The sequence below is a fragment of the Octodon degus genome, unplaced genomic scaffold (genome assembly GCF_000260255.1).
Source record: "Octodon degus isolate 3935 unplaced genomic scaffold, OctDeg1.0 scaffold00001, whole genome shotgun sequence".
Taxonomy (NCBI): domain Eukaryota; kingdom Metazoa; phylum Chordata; class Mammalia; order Rodentia; family Octodontidae; genus Octodon; species Octodon degus.
In genome coordinates, this window is record NW_004524577.1 from 26999720 (window position 1) to 27017881 (window position 18162).

The following is an 18162-nucleotide window of genomic DNA, read 5'->3' on the forward strand; positions in this document are numbered from 1 at the left end:
TGAAAGTCCTGGGTTCAATCTCCAGTAAGAAAGTCCTGGGTTCAATCTCCAGTAATACAAAAAGAAAAGGTCATCATTAAATACGATAAGCTGTGGAATTTACCTTTCATGGAAACTTATTCCAAAATGAAAGCCACATTTAAAAACATTTTCCAAAAATGTAAAATTTGGGGCTGGGGAGATGGCTCAGTGGAATAAGGGCTTGCCTGGCAAGCTCAGGGGCCTGCGTTCAATCCCTAGTTCCGCAAAAAAAAAAAAATTGTGACCAAGTTATCTGCACTATTATAGCAAGCCTCACTCTGTTCCACAAAATCTCAGATTGAGATTTTACTGGTTGTGAATAGGGAAAGGTAATGACTTGATCTTCCAACTTCTCCAATAGAACGAGGCACCTTCTCTATTAAACTGTGTGCCCAAGAACATAGAATCAAGAACAGTAAATTATAAAGCACCCTACCACAACCTAAGTATACTATTCATAAACATATAAATGGTAACCTTTAATATTTACGCAAAGCCATTATAAGTTTATTTATAAAACTATCTAGGACAGCTGTAGTTTTCCAAATCATTTTACTAGTGGTCATCAGAAAATAGCCTTGTATACACTCCCAACCAGCCTGTTTAAACACATATAAAAATCTAAAATAAGTATGTCATAAACCTATTATGGTTAGGGTTGCCAGATTAAACACAAGATGTCCAATTAAATATGAACTTCCACTGAATGTCATATATATTACATGAGACATATTAAAAACATTTCTTGGGTTGGGGATATAATGCAATGGCAATAAGCACCTGCCTGGCGAGTGAGTACAAGGACCTGAGTTTGATCCCCAGTACCACACACACAAAATATTCTTGCCAGGTATGATGGCACATGCCTGGAATCCCAGCACTCGGGAGGCTGAGGCAGGAGGGATCACTGTGAGTTTAAGACCAGCCTGGGCTACAAAGTGAGCTCAAAGCCAGCCTAAACTGTATAGCGAGTCAAAAAGACATATAAATTTAAATGTGTCCAAAAATATTATTTTACATTTTTAAAATTTTATTGTATTTTGCATACGAACAAAAGAAAAACCAAATAGCAGAAACAAAGACAGAAACAGGGTAACATATAATAGACATGTTACAGAATTTCAAAACAAGAATAGTAAATTAACAATGGTTTGTTATATTACCTATTTTTATCATCAAATCTGTTGTTCAGGTTAACAGATATAGCTATGTGAGATTGGACATATAATTGAATATTAATGCTTGCTTTTAATTAACCTTAATTTTTCTTGTCTTTACTTTAAAATTTATTTTAAAGAGTACAATAATAACTAAAACATTAGAAATGATACATACTTAGAAAGCCAAGATGAGAGGTATTTAACCATGGTCTTTGTATTACATATTGCTGTCCTCAACATAATTGCTTAGATTGAAGTTATCAGTATACAGAGTTGGTCAAAGTGAAAACTCTAAACATGAACTGCTTTTTGCAATAAACTGATGGAAATTATTAGTAGTCGCCTCAGCCTTACAGTATATCTATGTCCATCTATATCGTATCTATCTATATATATATTATTATTATTTTTCCCTTCCTCAGTTAAAAAAATACTTTATAAAACTCACAATCCAAATAACAGTTTATTTTTCATAGTGCTGTGTGCACATGCTAAACTATTTTATGAGCCATCAGTGGGTCTCTGCTGTGTCAAAGTTTGCTGTTTAAGTAGCTAAGGATTCTAATGCTTAAAACTGTAGTTTTTCCATAAAACCTAGGAGATAGTGTATAGAATGAGAGGGAAAAAACACTGAAAATTTTTAATAAAGAAACAAGGTTATAATTTGAGTGTTTCATAGTAATAAACATTTTCCTCCCAGTGGTTACTAGACTACCAAAAAACAAAAAACAAAAAACAAAAAACCTCTCAAGCAGGCCTTCAATTGAACAGCCTAGACATTACATGAGATGTGTGATGTCAGCACTGGCTCTGAGGACCCGTATGTAGAAGTTCTTACAGGTTTCCTCATGATTTGAACAGTTTAAAAGGGCACAGATGCCAAGACGAGCTCACTATGGTGGCTTTCATAATAAGAGGCCATCCTGTTTTTTCCAAGGTATCCTTTTATTGCTTTTTCTCCTCTTATTCAGCCTAAGCTTGCTCTACAAAGCCAGTTTTTTCTTTACTCCTCACTTTTACGTTCTTGAATAAACTGGTTTTTGGTCACTTTGCTTACTTCTTTGTTGAAGACAAAAATAACTTTGGAGGGAAAGACAAGCAACCCAGATCCAGTAACACTTAGTTGCCAAGCCACTTTTAAAAGCAGGCTACCCTAACAGGAGGATCACTCTGAGTTCAAAGCTAGTTTAGACTATATGGTGAGTTGAAGGGCAGCCTGAACTACATATATAGTGAGACCATGTCTCAAAAAAAAAAAAAAAAAACAACACAAAAGCACAATTGTTAGGCAGAGAAATACCAAAGGTTATTCTTCAAAGACAGTATTAAGCCAGGCATGGTGGTACACACTTGTAATTCCAGCATTTGGGAGGCCGAGACTTGAGTACTGCAGAGTTCAGACCAGCCTGGGTCACAAAGTGAGTTCAAGGCCAGCCTGACTTACTCAGTGAAATCTAGTCTGGAAAAGATAATATTAACATACCTTCGGCAGTTCTTCAATCTGATTAGCATCTAAATAGAGCTCCTCCAAAGTTTTTTCAAAAGTAAAAATCTCTTTGGGAACCTGTTCCAAACTGCAATGAGAGTAATCCAAAGTAGTGACAGTCTCCTCTTCCCCTCGTAGACAGCGACAGGGCACCAACCGCACAAACAAACTTCGTTTTGTAGTCATGTTTAGATACTGAAATTCGGATAAAAGTAAATTTAGTTAAAACATACATACTGATTTTTCAGAACAGATTATTCCAATTCATTTGTCCCAATTCATATTCCAAAGATAAGCATCTCCCCTCTGCTACACACACCAATGGAATCTATTTAATATTACTTTAATATCCACATTTTTATTTCATGGATTTCATATTAAACTCAGAGTATTGTTGTACTTTTAAAAATGATATACAAAATAATCATTTATATTTAAATGCTTCTACAGAAATTTGTTTTTGAGGCAGGGTCTTGCTATGTAGTTCAGGCTGCTTCACTCTGCCTTATGCTGAGATCACAGGTGTGGAACACCAAGGCTAGCCTGCTTCATGTTTGCTTCTTGGTTTTCGAAAATACTCTAATGTAATGAAGTTTTTTCTTAAATTTTTTGTTCTAAGAATTCCTCAAAATCATCAAAGTACTATAAATTTACTACAAATTTTGGGGGCATCATTAAAACCAAAAATATATGTGTAGTGAGGCAATCTATAAACCCAACATCCTGGGAGACTAAAGCAAGAAGATTATGAACACAAGCCCAGCCTAGGCAATTTAATGACTACTATAGCTTGTATTGTAGATGTTCCCCCTAGCCTCATGCACTCATTGGTAGGGCTTTTCAGAGCTGGCTGGATTAAGGGTATATAAACATGGAACATAGATTAAGGTTTATGTGATAACTGGATTTGTCCACTGTTTAGACTGGCATAGTTCTGGGTGTAGTGGATCAGATTTACTGACACTGGAGCTGCATATTGGACACAGGGGGTGCCAACCAGTGAGCCTGCAGCCTGGGTGGAATATAAAGGCAGACAGGGAACACAGGCTCAAGGTTGCTTTATTGCCATCTTAGTCAAATAAAACATCCAATTAAGGTTACTAAATAATACATCCTGCATTTACACAAAGGTGTATTTTACCAGCAGGAATAATCTAATAAACACAAAGAATTAACTGCTAAAGGGTAATTCACCTTATTTTGTGGACTCAAGAAATCATTTTTTAAATTCCACAAGAAAACAGAAAGCATCTTGTTCTAGATACTAAGTTAGGAACATGATTAAAAAACAATACAAAAGAATTCTATTTGTTCTGTACTCTGCGCTGGCCCCTAGACATTTGTGCCTATTTAAACTTAAGCCACAGGTAATTACCACAATGGACTAAACAGATACAAAATACTTCAACTGACACAAAAAGTTCTATTACACAGTGCTGGTTCAATGTCTCCAACTATGATTCTGACACACTGTATTTTAATTAATATATGTGACTAAAAAGTATATTTATCTTAATTGTGATAGAGGAAACTTAAGGAATAAAGAAATTCATAGGGTAAAATCCTCATAAAAATGAAAACAACCTCCAAGAATTTTCTATAAAGCTAATAAGACTGGAAATAGACAATAGCAGTAGAACTTCTTAGGACCATGAATTCAGAAAACGAAGATTAAATGAATGCCTGGGTCTAGGAGGCTACAGTTTTCAATTCGAAGGAAATCTGTCCATGGCTATAGTCTATGAAGAGGGCAGTTTAGACCTCAGATTAAATCCAGCATTGTGTTTTTTATAACATGGCTTCCCTATACTGTCCAGGCTTAAATTCCTCAGCTCAAGAGATCCTCCTGTCTCAGCCTTTATAATAAATGAGATTACAAGTATGCCCACTTCTTAGACTTCAAATTAAATTTACTGGGCACAGAGGCAACAAAAATGTTCTATATAAATCTGTATAGGTCTGTAGCTGGTCCTAGTTCTTTATAGATCTATAGATGGAAGTGATGCAGAATAAAAACTACTGATTAGAAAATTAAACAAACAAAAAAACCCCTCAATCCTTGAGGGAAGAGGGATAAAGTATCAAATAAATAGTGAGTAAAAATACCCAGAGATCCTCCTTTACACAATTATACAGCCACACACGTGGCACACACCTATAATCCCAGCACTCTGGAGGCTGAGGCAGAAGGATCACTCTGAATTCAAGGCCAGCTGGGATTACAAAGTGATACAAAATACTTCCATCAGTGTAAAAAGTTCTATTATACAGTGCTGGTTCAGTATCTCCAACTATGGAGACATTATTGGCCAGCCTGAACTATGTAATGAAACTCTTGTCTCAAAAAGACAAAACAAAATACAGTAATACAAAGACACAATCAATAGGGAAAAAGCCTATGCTGGTCTAACAGGCATTAACATGGGCACTGTTAGAGCCAATAGGAAAGTTCTGTCTATTAATAAGAGAAGTGAAGTAACTCAAATTAGTGGATATTTACTATATATAGGTCAATATTTGGTTTGTCACTGTAGTCATTCTATAATTATAGATCTCTTTTCTACAGTGAAGGGTGGTATAGGTTCTGAGGGTTTGTTGACATTCAGCTGATGCTGCAATTGACGCCAATTTTATTACTATAAGCCAAGGTCACAAACAGTTGCTATTAACCAGTTTTCTTGGGATGTCAATACATAGATTGACTTGTGGTTATTACCAATATACTGTGACCCATTTTTGGAAAACTGGGTCTAGGCCAAATACACTACAATCTTACATCCCAAGCAAACAGAGGTAGTTCGATTCTAGAACAGAAGCAAAGGCCCAAAACACACCCTAAAAGCACAATGAAAAGTGAACATAAACTAAAAAGGTTTTCATCTTAGAAACAAAACTTTCCTTTATAATCAACCCATAAGACTTAACATAAAAATAAAAATCACAGAAACATGAGAAAAGCCCAAGAAAAATACTTCCAAAGACAATCTACTCCCCTAAAGCTGATCCATGGAGTACTGAAGGTGAAAAAATCAAAAGCCACATGCCAGAATTATTAAAAATGCTATCAGAGAAATAACAAAACAGTAACAGAGGATCTGGTAAGCTCACAAAAGATGTAAGTAAACAGATATTGGACAAAATGATGAGCAAGAATACAGAAAATACTAATAAAACTAAGAAAGCTAACCACAATGAGGCAAAACGTATGGCAAACACAGAAACAAATTACAGTCCATAAAAGTCTCCAAACAGAAATTCAGAAGACTAAAATTTGTATCAAAATTATGGGCAGCAGCAGTGAACAATGTGAAAATAGTTTCAAATAGAAGAAAGAGCTATTATGGTAACCAATTAATGAGATACCTTAGATTATCATGCCTCTTCAACACAGTTCTTCAAACTACTAGCAAGAGTGATGAGGCAAGAGGAAGAAATAAAATATATGGAAGAAAGCAGACTATCATTAGGCAGATGACATAATCCTCTACAGACGGTAAGAATTAAAAATCAAATTCAATAATGTAGCATGAAAACATAAAAGTCAACAGCATTCTGTGTACCAATAATTAACTTGAGGAAAAAAATTAGGAAAAAACTACTATTCATAATAGCACCAAGAAAAATTAGATACTTTTGAAATAACCTAAGAAAGTGAAAAATACCTGAAATGAAAACTACAGCACTCCACTTCAGAAACAAAATCAAAGAGGACATCAGAAAACAGATATCCCACTGTTCCTGGATAGACAGAATTAATGTTGTCAAAAAGAACATATTGATATACGGATTTAACACAATCCCAATCAAAATACCTCCAGTACTCTTCACAAATGTAAGAGGAAATCCTAAAATTTACATGGAACTAGTAGAAACCCATCCACGGTTACACATGCCTATAATCCCCACACTCAGGAGGCTGAGGCAGGAGGATCACTGTTGAGTTCTAGGCCAGTCTGCACTATGTCAGTACTAGGCCAGCCTGAACTCTAAAGTTAAGATCCTATATCAAAAAACAAAACAAAACAAAACAAAACAAACAAAACAAAACAAAACAAAACCAAAAAGCAATCCTGGGCAACATGAGTAGAATGGGAGGTGTCATAATCCTGAACTCCAAGTAATATTACAAAGCTATGGTACAATATTATAAAGTAATATTATAAAACAGCACAGTACTAAAACAAAAACAGATATAAAGATCAATGGAACTATTAGAATAGGGGAGGCAAATTTAATTACTTGATCTTCGACAGAAAGGCCAAAAACATACAGTGGAAGAAAGGTAACAGGTAAAGCTCTTGAAGTCATAAGCACAGGCAAGGACTTTCTGAACAATCCCCTGCCCAGCTGTACAGGAAACAGAATCAACATATGGGATCATATCAAAAGAAAAAGCTTCTACACTGCAAAAGAAAAACCAACAGTTAAAAACAAAAAAGCCCTACATAATCGGAAAAATGTTTTGCCAACTATTCCTCTACTATATAGAATACATAAAGAACTCAAAACACATACTCCTCTAATAATGAGCCTGACTGAAAACATGGGCAAGTGAAATGAACAGACACTTCACAGAAGAAAAAGTACAAATAAATGGCCAATAAATACATAAAGAAATGCTTAATATCACTGGCCACTAGAGACATACAAATTCCACAGTGAGATTCCACTGTACTCCAGAACCAATCAATGGCCATTATCAAGAAATCAAATAACAAATGCTGACAAGGCTGCAGGGAGAAAAAGGGACCCTTCCTTCTGTATTATTGGTAGTAATGTGAACTACTACAACCACTATGGAAATCAGTATGGAAATTCCTCAAAAACCTAAACCAAGAAGTTCCACTCAACCTAGCTATTCTCCCCTTCCATGCATCTTCCCAAAAGAGTTAAAGACAACAGATTGTATTGACACATGTACAAAAACATGACATTTACACACAATGGTGTACTACTCTGCCATAAAGAAAGCTAAACTAGAGTCATTTATAGGAAAACCTATGCACTTTTGAGACCACAATGTTATGTGTAATGAATCACACACAGGCTTAAGTATCACATGGCTTTTTTCATACAAGAAACTCAAATTATTAATAAAAAGCAAACTAAAAGCAGGGCATGGTGTTGCACAATTATAATCCCAGTATTCAGCAAACTGAAGCAAGAAGAGCTCCACAGTTCAAAGCCAGACTAGGCTACCTACCATGCTCAAGGCCAGCCTAAACTGTATATACACAGTGAGACTCTGTCTCAAAAATCAGAGCAAAATAAAAGACAACAGAAAGTAAGGAGACAGATCTTTCTAAAACAAGAAAGAAATCAAGAGATGGAGGTAGGAGGAGGAAGGTGGTAAAAAGGGATGGAAAAAGGAATTCACATCTAGTATGTCCATGTACCAACCCCAGAGAACGAATGTAAACATTACGTACTACAAACATGTATAAATAAATAAATACTTTCTAACAAAAAGAAATTAAGGCTACTTACCACTGGATTGAATTTATCTCCCTGATGTCTCTTAATTGAGTCAACATGCTATGGAAAGCAAAAGAGAACTAATTAATTTTTAAAATTGATTTTTATAACTAAGGAAATCACCTTTACTTCCTTACTTACATCAAATTCTAAAATGGAATTCTTAAAAATTGACCACTGTAAACTAAAAAAGTCATAACCAAATAGTCAAACCATAATGCTCATTTCTTAAAAATATACAGGCACATGTGCCCACATGTATTTGGCAACATCTAATAAAATGTACTGTTTTTAACATGTTTGTAAACTACCGAAAGCCTTTATCAAAAACAAATACTTTTCATTTTACTGAAACATAAAACTTTTTCTATATGAATAAACTCTCATTACCAATTACATGTAAATTCAGTAGTTTCTGATCAATCTTTGAGACAAGCACTATTCATTACTTGTTCCTCTTCTCATTTCAGCAATTTCTTCCCATTTCCCATTATGTGGTATACATTTTGGTCCTTACTTAGTTCAGTTTCTCACACCAGAGACACAATGCAGTATTTAAACATGTGAGTATGGTCTCAAGGTGCACCCATTTACCTAGAAATGTCTCAAGTTTATCCTTCCTTTTGGCTGAGTAGTACTTCACTGTATATAAAGCCACATTTTCATTATCCAGTCATCCATTCATGGGCATTAGGCCTGTTTCCCAGATTTAATTACAAACTGAACTGCTATAAACATGAGTGCGCATAAATCACTGTGGTATGATGTTTTTAATTCTTTTGGGAGGATATCAAGTAGGGGAATAACGGGGTCCAATGGGACCTATCATCCTACTTCCTTGAGAATCTCCACAGTGGTTGCACCACCAGTCTACACTCCCACCAACAGTGGAGAAGAGTTCTTCTCTCCCCTGCTAGGATTTGTTAATGGCTGATTTCTTGATAACAGCCATTTCTTCTGAAGTGACATGACATTTCAACATTGTTTTAATTTACATCTCTCAAATGACTAGTGATACTGAACATTTTTTTTTTCATATGTTTGTCATTTCTACTTCTTTTTCTAAGAAGCATCTATGTACTTCAGATGCCCATTTTTGGATTGGGTTTTATTGTGCGGGGGGGGGGTTGTTATAGTTTGCGTTCAGATTTCCCCCCTCAAAGCCTCATGCAGTCATGAGGCAGGTTTCTAGAGTTTGTGATTAATTCATGATCCAAGGGCTGGGGAGATAGCTCAGTAGAGTAAGCACCTGCTTGGCAAGCACAGAGTCCTGAGTTCAATCCCTGGTACTGAAAAGCAAAGCAAAGCAAAAACATAATCCAATGCTGGGATTATGAGTGTGAGTGCTATACCTGGTCTGGGGCAGGTATCCTGCATACAATATTCGGGAGAGAAAGAGGTTTCCTCTCTGCTACTATTCTTCTCTTTTTGCTCTGGCTGTTCTACTGTTTTCTGTTACCATAAACTGCTCCCCTCTTCCATGACCACCCTGCCTCAGAGCCAGCAAATTATGGACAGAAACCTCCACAAACTGTGAGCTAAATAAACCTTTCCTTCCTTAAGTTCAGGTATCAGGTATTTTGTCCTAGCAACAAAAGAAAAGTAACTGAGACAGAATCTGATTTTTTTTAAGTTCTGCATCTATTCTCGATATTAGTCCTTTGTTCAAAGAATAGCTGGCAAAAAAATTTTCCCACTCTGTGGGTTAGACAAGACTACTTTTAGTGGAGAGGCAAAACACTAGAGGGGATTCACAGAAGAGCCAGCAGCTGAGGATATAGTCCAGGAGTATAGAGCCTGAAGTGATGGAGAAGAGAAGACAGAAGATACAAAGGGGAACATAAGAGGGAGGAAGAGAAAAGGGCACGGAGGGCTGAGTGCAGGGGATGGGGGGAAGGGTCCGGGTCAAGCATAAAGGGATGAGAGGAGAGAGAAGAGAGAGAGAAATGACTGGCACCAAGGGCTTGTTCTACTTTTGGGGGAAGTAGAATAAGAACATAAAGAATAATTTCTCAGGGCCAGCCAAATAGCTCAGGAGATTAAAGTGCCTGCAAGCAGGCGCAGGGGCCGGGGTTTCGATATTCAGGCCTCCTGTGCCAGCCCCACTCCCAGGGTGTGCTGAGATGGCAATTGAGACTGGGTATGGTGGTGTGCACCTGTAATCCCAGCTCTTGGGAGGCTATAACAGGTGAATTACTACGAGTCCAATCTAGTAGTGAGATCCTGAACACCCTGTAAACCCTTCCCTAAAATACAAAATAATAATAATTTCCCCAAACAAAAAAAAATAATTTCTCAAAGATCTAGTAACATGAAACATGCTAGTAGGAAGAATTACAGTGTAATAGCACAGAAAAAAACAATTTTTAAAGACTGAGTGTGGTGGCACATGCCTGTAATCCCAGCGCTGGGGAGGCTGAGGCAGGATTACTATCAGTCCAAACTGCACAGCAAGACCCTGAACCAATGCATAAAATGTAAAAAAAAAAAATTTTTAAAGTCTAAAAAAATCACTAAGTTTAGATAAATGTTTTTATACTATGATTGATTTTTTTCTGATTTTCTATAAATATATAAATTATAAAATTTGCTCAAGAAATAGAAAAGCATGCCAGATACAGCAATGCAGAAACTGGGCTCGGTGGTGCATGCCTGTAATCCCAGCACTGGGGAGCCTGAGACAGGAGAATCACCACAAGTCCAAGCTCCATAGTGAGACCCTGTACCAAATAAATAAATGAAAGATTAAAAAATCAATCAGACATAGTGGTGAACACCTTTAATCCCAGCACTCTGTAAGGTAGAGGCTGAGGCCAGAGGGAGGATCACTCCAAGTTCAAAAGGACCAGCCTGGACTACATAGTGAGGTCAAGGTCAACCTGAATTACACAGCAAGATACTGTCAAGTTTAAAGAAAAACACAAAGAAATAAAAAACCATGGTTGAAATCATGGATGGAAAAGGTGTGTCAAAATTATTCCTTAAGCACCCTGACACCACAGTGTTAAGTTAAATGACACACGAGCTTAAATATTGCATGGTTTCTCATATGAGAAACCAAAATTATAAACAAACTGAAAAATAAAAAACAATAGGAAGCAGATCTTCTGCAAATGGGGAGAGAACCAGAGAGGGAAGGAGGGGGAGGGAAGGAAGATGAGGAAAAAATTGAGATGGGCCATGTGCACACGCACAACTCAAGAGGGATATAATCATGTGCTAAAAACAGACTAAGAAAAATTGGAAGCTGGGTGTGACACTGCATGCCTCTAATCCCTGCACTTGGGAGGCTGAGGCAGGAAGGTCACTGCAAGTTTGAGACCAGCTTGGGCTACAAAGTGAGCTCAAGGGCTGTTTGAGCTGTATAGCAAGACCCTGACTCAAAAAGACGAGAAAGGGGCCAGAGAGATGGCTCAGTGGAATAAACGATTCCCTGGCAAGCAAGTGCAAGGGTCTAAGTTCAAGCCACGGTTCTGGGGGGAAAAAAAGACCAAAGAAAGAAAGAAGGAAGCTGGTGTTCATGAAGACAGTAAACTGTGCTGCTAATGGAAGCAAATGCTATCTAAGGAAGTGCATTTCTTTACAGAGCTGTGTCAAATCACCCTTGGGCCCTCTGCTGGAAAAGTAGAATCAAGTCTGAAATAGTGCCTTTTTAATTGTAGCCTTTAGTATTATAGATGTAGGACAGTACTGTATCATACTTCTGTGAATGTAAAATATCTGGTACCTGCTTAATGATACATAGTAGTTACCGTGCTTTATCAAAGCTGTTTTTAATGATGTTACTCTAGAATGTTTTCTTTCCAGATGATTAAGAAGAAAAAAAAAAAAAAAAAAATGGTGCCAGGTACAACAGTAACAGAAAAAAAAAGAAAGAAAGAAAGATAGATAGACTGATTATTCCTTAAGACATTATAAGGCCGGCCAGATAGTTCAGGGAACTAAAGCACCTGCTGAGGCAGAGCACAGGGGCAAGGGTTTGATGCCCAGCACCACAAGCCATGCGGACTCCATGCCCGGGACACACTGAGAAGGCAATTGAGACCGGATGTAGTGGCCCCACCTGTAATACTAGTACTTGGGAGGTTGAAAACAAGAGGATCACTACGAGTCTGATCTATGTACTGAGATCCTGTAGACTCTGTTGTTTAGAAGAAGAAAAAAAGACATTACACATCTATTTGCAAACTTTCTAAAAATGAAATCTGATCACAAAGTTCAAGACACAAGAAAAATCCCAATTCATATCACAAATTCAATATAACCAAAATGAGTATCTCAACAATATCTACAACAATTCTTTTAAATTTTTTAACTAGAGCTGGAGCCAGTGGTGTGCCCTGCAGTCTCAGCTATTCAGGCAGTAGTAGAAAGGCCAAGATTAATAAAGCTATACAGTACTTCACACAAATAGGCACAAAAAGAGAAAATAGATCTTTTTAACAAACACCAGTCAACAAACAGCCCTTCTAGACACACACACACACAAATCTTAGTAAATCAAACAGAAGCTATTTCCTCCATTAAGAAACTATCAGTGTCATATACAATGATGGGCATGTATCCAGGAAAATTCACAGCTCTTAATACTCAAAAATAAGAAAGCAAAAGACAAAAACCAAAGATAGGCAAAAGGGTTTGAAGAGGCATTTCTCATTAGTCATTAGAGACGTACAAACCAAAACTATCATTCCTACCCAATGGGATGAGTATAACCAAGTCAGGCAACCACAAGTATCAGCATCAGAGAGGCTATAGAGATAGACTCAAGTTGGAGATGTAGCTCAGTGGTGGAGTACTTGCTTGGCCTGCCTGAGATGCTAGGTTCAATCCCTAAAGTACTGAAAAATAGATCTGCATCTATATATACAAATATAAACATATACATATATACATATGTGTGTATATATACACACATATGTATATATTTGTGCGCGCGCACACACACACACACACACACACACATGCTGAAGATGTAGAAACTCTCATCCATTGGAGACAGAAATGGAAAATGGTACAGCCACTCTGGAAAATGCAGTGGCAGCTACAAAAAGTTAAACAGCTTCCCTACAACCCAACAATTTCACTCTTAAGTATTTAAGTATACAACCAAAAAGACTGAAAACACATTCTCTGAAGAAGAAAGTTGTGACTAATATTTATAGCATTACTATCAAAACAAACATTGAACAAACTGCCGTAACACCCAAAGATTCATCAACTAGCCAAATGATATAAAAATGATGTATATCTATGCAACATTCCATTATGGTGGAATATGATTCAGTTATATAAATGGACAAAGTACTAACATAATACAACATGGATAAAAATTGGAAATTAGAGCTAGGCAAGATGGTGCACACTTGTTATCCCAGAGCTCTGGGAGGCTCAGGCAGGACAATCACAAATGTAAGCCCCGTTACACGATAACTTAGTAAGACCCTCTCCAAATAAAATACAAAAGAGGATGGGAGAGTAGCCCAGAGCAAAGACAACCCCAGTACCAAAAAAAAAAAAAAAGGGAAAAAGGAAAGAGAAACATTATGCTATGCTGAAGAAGCCAAAAACAAAAGGTCATGTATTAATTCATTTTTATGAAATAACTTGAATAGGCAAGTTCACAGAGACAGACGAGGGAGGCCAGGGGAGAAGCGAAGTTATGTTAATGCACCTTGGACAAGCATGTGGCACATGCCTGTGATACCAGTATGCAGGAGGCTAAGGCAGAAAGATTGCCATGAGTCTGAGAGTCCACCTGGGCTACACAGCGAGTTCAAGGTTCAAGGCCACCCGGAACTACACAGTGAGATACTGTCTCAAACAAAGCTTCTGTGAGGGGCTGGTAAGACTGTTGTGGAATTACACAGTGATCATAGTTGTGTAAGTTTGTAAATATATGAAAAGCTACTGAGCTGTAAACTTAAAAAAATGAGTTGTAAGATATATGAATTATATCTCAATTTTAAAAGTATCTCTAAGAGAAAAATACTAGGACACCTGTTAATACAGTACCACTTTTATGTCTTGACATAGATTCAAAACTCAGCACCTAACGTTTTCATTAAAATCATTTTCCATTGCAAAATTTTTAAACTGCTTAATCCCCAAACATATATGATCTATTTTCAATCTACATTTATAAGCTTCGCTACTGAGTAAGTAACTAATGCTTACTCAGGTGAAGCTTTTGATCTTACAACAGACCCCATATTCCACTTACCAACTTGGAAACACTAATTAATTCTCTGGTTCTTTAACTCGTTTAAATAAAGCTATTTTTAAAAATGTTTTTATGCAGTGTGTTTGTAGTCCTAGAAACCGAGGCAGACCTTCCAAAAAGCATGACCTGATTTGAGTGCCACACTCCACTATTAGTTATTTTTTCTGGGCCCTCTTCAAACAGCTTCTTAAAAACAAATTCACTTGGATGAAACAATCTTTCCTTCCTATTTTTTGTGGAACTACGATTGAATCAAAGCCTTCATCCTGTGGTACATCCCCAGCCCTTTTCACTGTGAGGCAGGTACTAAATTGTCCAAGCTGGCTCAAACTTGCAATCCTTCTGCCTCAGCCTCTCAGAGTGCTATAGAGGTATGCACCACCTTGCTAGGCTAATATCCTAACTTCTTAAGGAGAACTTCTTTGTAAGTGTATTATTCCCTTAAATTTGAAAGAAGAAAAGCATTAGAAAAAAAGCAACCAAGAGGAAACAGAAAAAAAGCAAAAATGAAGAAAACAGAAGCCAACTAGAAAAATGTTAATTTGCTTAGCAGTTAAATTATGCTAGAAATTATAATATTGCAAACCTTCTAAAGCAACAACCTACTAAAGGATTTTAAAGATAAATTATTAACATTTTGTTAAGAAAGGCTGTAAACTTAACAAATAGCACTCTTTGCTGGAAATCTCTCTCTCTTTCTCTTTTTTTTTTTTTACAGACAATCCTATTATGTAGTTCGGACCAGCCCCGACTATGTAGCCCACGCTGACTTCAAACCCGAGGTAATTCTCCTGACTCAGCCTCCCAGAGTGCTGAGATTACTTACAGATGTGTGCCACCATGCCTGGCTGGACATATACACATAGCAAACTTTGGGGGGGGGGGAGCAGTACTAGGGATTGAACCAGGCCCTTCACACTGAGCTACATTCCCTAACCCTTTTTATTTTGAGAAAGGGTCTTGCTAAGTAACTCATGTTGCACTCAGATTTGCAATACTCCATCAGCCTCTCGAATTGCTGGGATTACAGGTGTGCATGCCGGACCAAGAGTTTGCTAGGTGCTAAAATAATTGAAGTATGAAAGAGCAGTAAGGAGCTTCAAACTGTTAAAACATGATAGCAAATAAAATATTATGGGTGAACACAAAAGAAAATGATTTCGGAAACAATATTTTTTTACATTTGAGGTGAGATTCTCCATTTACCCTGCCTGAACACAGGATCTCATATCTTCAATCTCAGTTTCTCTAGGGAGAATGCCTATATTTTAGCTGTTACACAAATATAAAAATATAGGTATATTCAACAAGATATGAAGATCCAATTAATATATGTACAGTTGAAAAATAATTTTTTATTAAAGCTAAATGAGCTTTATAATCTGACTCAAAAATGCTTTTATTTTTCTCAAAGTATTCACTATGTTACTCCTTTTCTCATTTAAAACAAAAATTTATGGAAACAGTCACATAGAGAACTGAGTTTTTATTCTTCCCAAAATTTATATTTAAAAATAAAATAATACAAGTGATTCTGCCTGCTCTCCTTCAATTGGGCTAGGCTAAGGCTACTTGTACTTTTCCTTTGGTCTATTCGCTCTTGGAATCCAGCCGAGATAGGAAAGTAGGGCCAGGCAAAACTGGCTGTACTAAGAGGTGTGACCTGTTAATTGCAAAACCTCAGATACATGTGCAAAAGCATTCCTAATCCCTGGTGGACCTCTTGCAAACAATGACCCAGCCCTGACTTCAGGTTGACGTGCTCATCGCATATGTAGCCATTCTCATGGTTTCCTTGAGTTCTGGGCCATGTAAAAGGTGAGGTGAGCCATGAAAAGCTCACTGTAACTTCCCACGCTAGCCTGGGAGATTTCAGCATGTATTTTTACGTTTGCTTTTTGCCCTTATTTTCTCCTTGCTCAGCCCAAGCTCCCTCTACAAAGCCATCTCCCGCCCCACACTTCACTTTCTCTCTCTCTCTCTCTCTCTCTCTCTCTCTCTCTCTCTCTCTCTCTCTCTCTCTCTGGTCTTTTGAGACAGGATCTCACTATGCAGTTTCATACAGGTCTTGAACTCACTTTGTAGCCCAGGCTGGTCCCAAACTTCCAGTGATCCTCCTGCCTCGGTTTCCCAAGTGCTGGGATTATAGGTATGTGCCATCACACACAGCCTTTTACCTTCTTGAATAAATGTTGCCACTGCTTTTTTTGTTCTTTTTATCTGACTTTGTTCAAGATGAGAAGCACCTGGACTCTAACTCCAGAGGGAGAGGTAAGCAACCTAGACCCTGGTAACATTCAGTTGGCAAGATACTTTAATAGAAGACAACTACCTGACAACACAGCCACCTGCCATAAGGCTATGTCAAGTCTTACTAAGGTTATATGCAGGTGCTCTGACTTATAGAAAACCTGGCCTGTAGGAATATCAACTGCTAGATATGTGAGAAAAGTAGCTACAGCAACCATACAATGCAAACATATGAGACCTTGAGCAAGAATCAGCCAGCTAGCCCAGTAAGCCTTAGAATTATGAGAGCTAAGAATAATGACTTTCTGATTACTTCACTAAGTTTGAGATAGTTTCTTTCATACCAGCAGATAATTAGTATAAAGTCTGATTAAAGCCGCTCTTGTTAGGAGATACATAATTTATATTAAGGAAATGCTCTGGGGACAGGCTAGTGGTGCATGCCTGTAATCGCAGCACTCTGGAGTCTTAATAGGGTGACAAATTTCAAACCAACCTGTGCTACTTGGTGAGTTTAAATGACAGTCCATACCACATGGTGACACCCTGTGTTTCAAAGAAAAGAAAAAGAAAAAAGTAAATTGCTCTGAATGCTGTATTGAGACTAGGCTACTAAGAGTGAAGATTAGTGCAAATAACTACAGTAACTACAAGAGAATACTTTGCACAGGGTTCAGTGCCCTAAAAATACTATTATTATAATTGTGACTACTGTACATATTCTGGTCCATGATATTTCAAGCACATAGTTTTCCCTCCTTTGAAAAATAATCTATTCTTGGAGGACAGAATATAGATAATCTTAATCAAATGACATCAGTATCATCAGGATTTTATTCAAGCATTTTTGCCTGGCTTCCAACTGGAATGAGTCTTCCTCAAATGATGGGGAGTGCAAACCAAGTATGTGCATGTTAAAATAAGAGCTCCATAGGTGATTTCAATTACTCCTCAAAAATCACTACTCTTAGTTGGGAATAGTGGCACAGGCCTGTAATCCTAGCACTGAAGTGGCCACTATGGGTTGCAGAGCGAGCTCAAGAGTAAGAGCAGCCTGGACTACATAGTAAGACACCATTTAAAAAAAAAAAAAATCACTTGTCAGTGTCAACAAAAGTTAACGTTTAAAAATTTCTAAGACCAGGCATAGTGGCTAATGCCTATAATCCTAGCAGTTGAGAGGCTGAGGCAGAAGACCACCTAAGCTTAGCTGGAGGCCAGCCTGAACTACATAGTAAGCTAAAGGCCAATCTTTAGCCTTTTGTTGAACAGTGAAACCCTGTCTCAAAAAAAAAGAAATTTCTAGAATGACACACAGGCTAAATTATTAAGTAACTCCATGAAAGCGGTAATAACAGTAACAACCAATGCATATTTTAGGAGAGAACAAAGGAGTAAAATGTCTTTATTTTGATCTAAAAAAATTACTCAGGAGTGCCTCCCCCACCCCGCCCGCCGAGTAGGATTTTCTGCCCAGTTCCGGGAGCCCCCAGACCCAGTCCTAGCCCAGGTCCGGTGAGTGTGCGGAGAGTTTCCTGCTACCCTGC

At 37.5% G+C, this 18162-nt stretch overlaps 1 protein-coding gene across 5 annotated transcripts in view; it reads right to left on the minus strand.

Annotated features, from left to right (window-relative positions):
- Positions 1-18162, minus strand: part of Erbin (erbb2 interacting protein) — a 142982-nt gene that overhangs the window by 80501 nt on the left and 44319 nt on the right. For 4 of the 5 annotated variants that reach the window (XM_023705883.1, XM_004623039.3, XM_004623040.2 and 1 more), the window contains exons 2-3: positions 8155-8202; positions 2665-2862 (exon numbers count right to left, since the gene is read on the minus strand). In XM_023705883.1, the coding sequence (XP_023561651.1) occupies positions 2665-2853 (189 nt within the window). In that variant the 5' untranslated portion in view covers positions 2854-2862; positions 8155-8202. The remainder of the gene's footprint in view (positions 1-2664; positions 2863-8154; positions 8203-18162) is intronic. The other variant, XM_023705820.1, reaches the window with a different exon arrangement.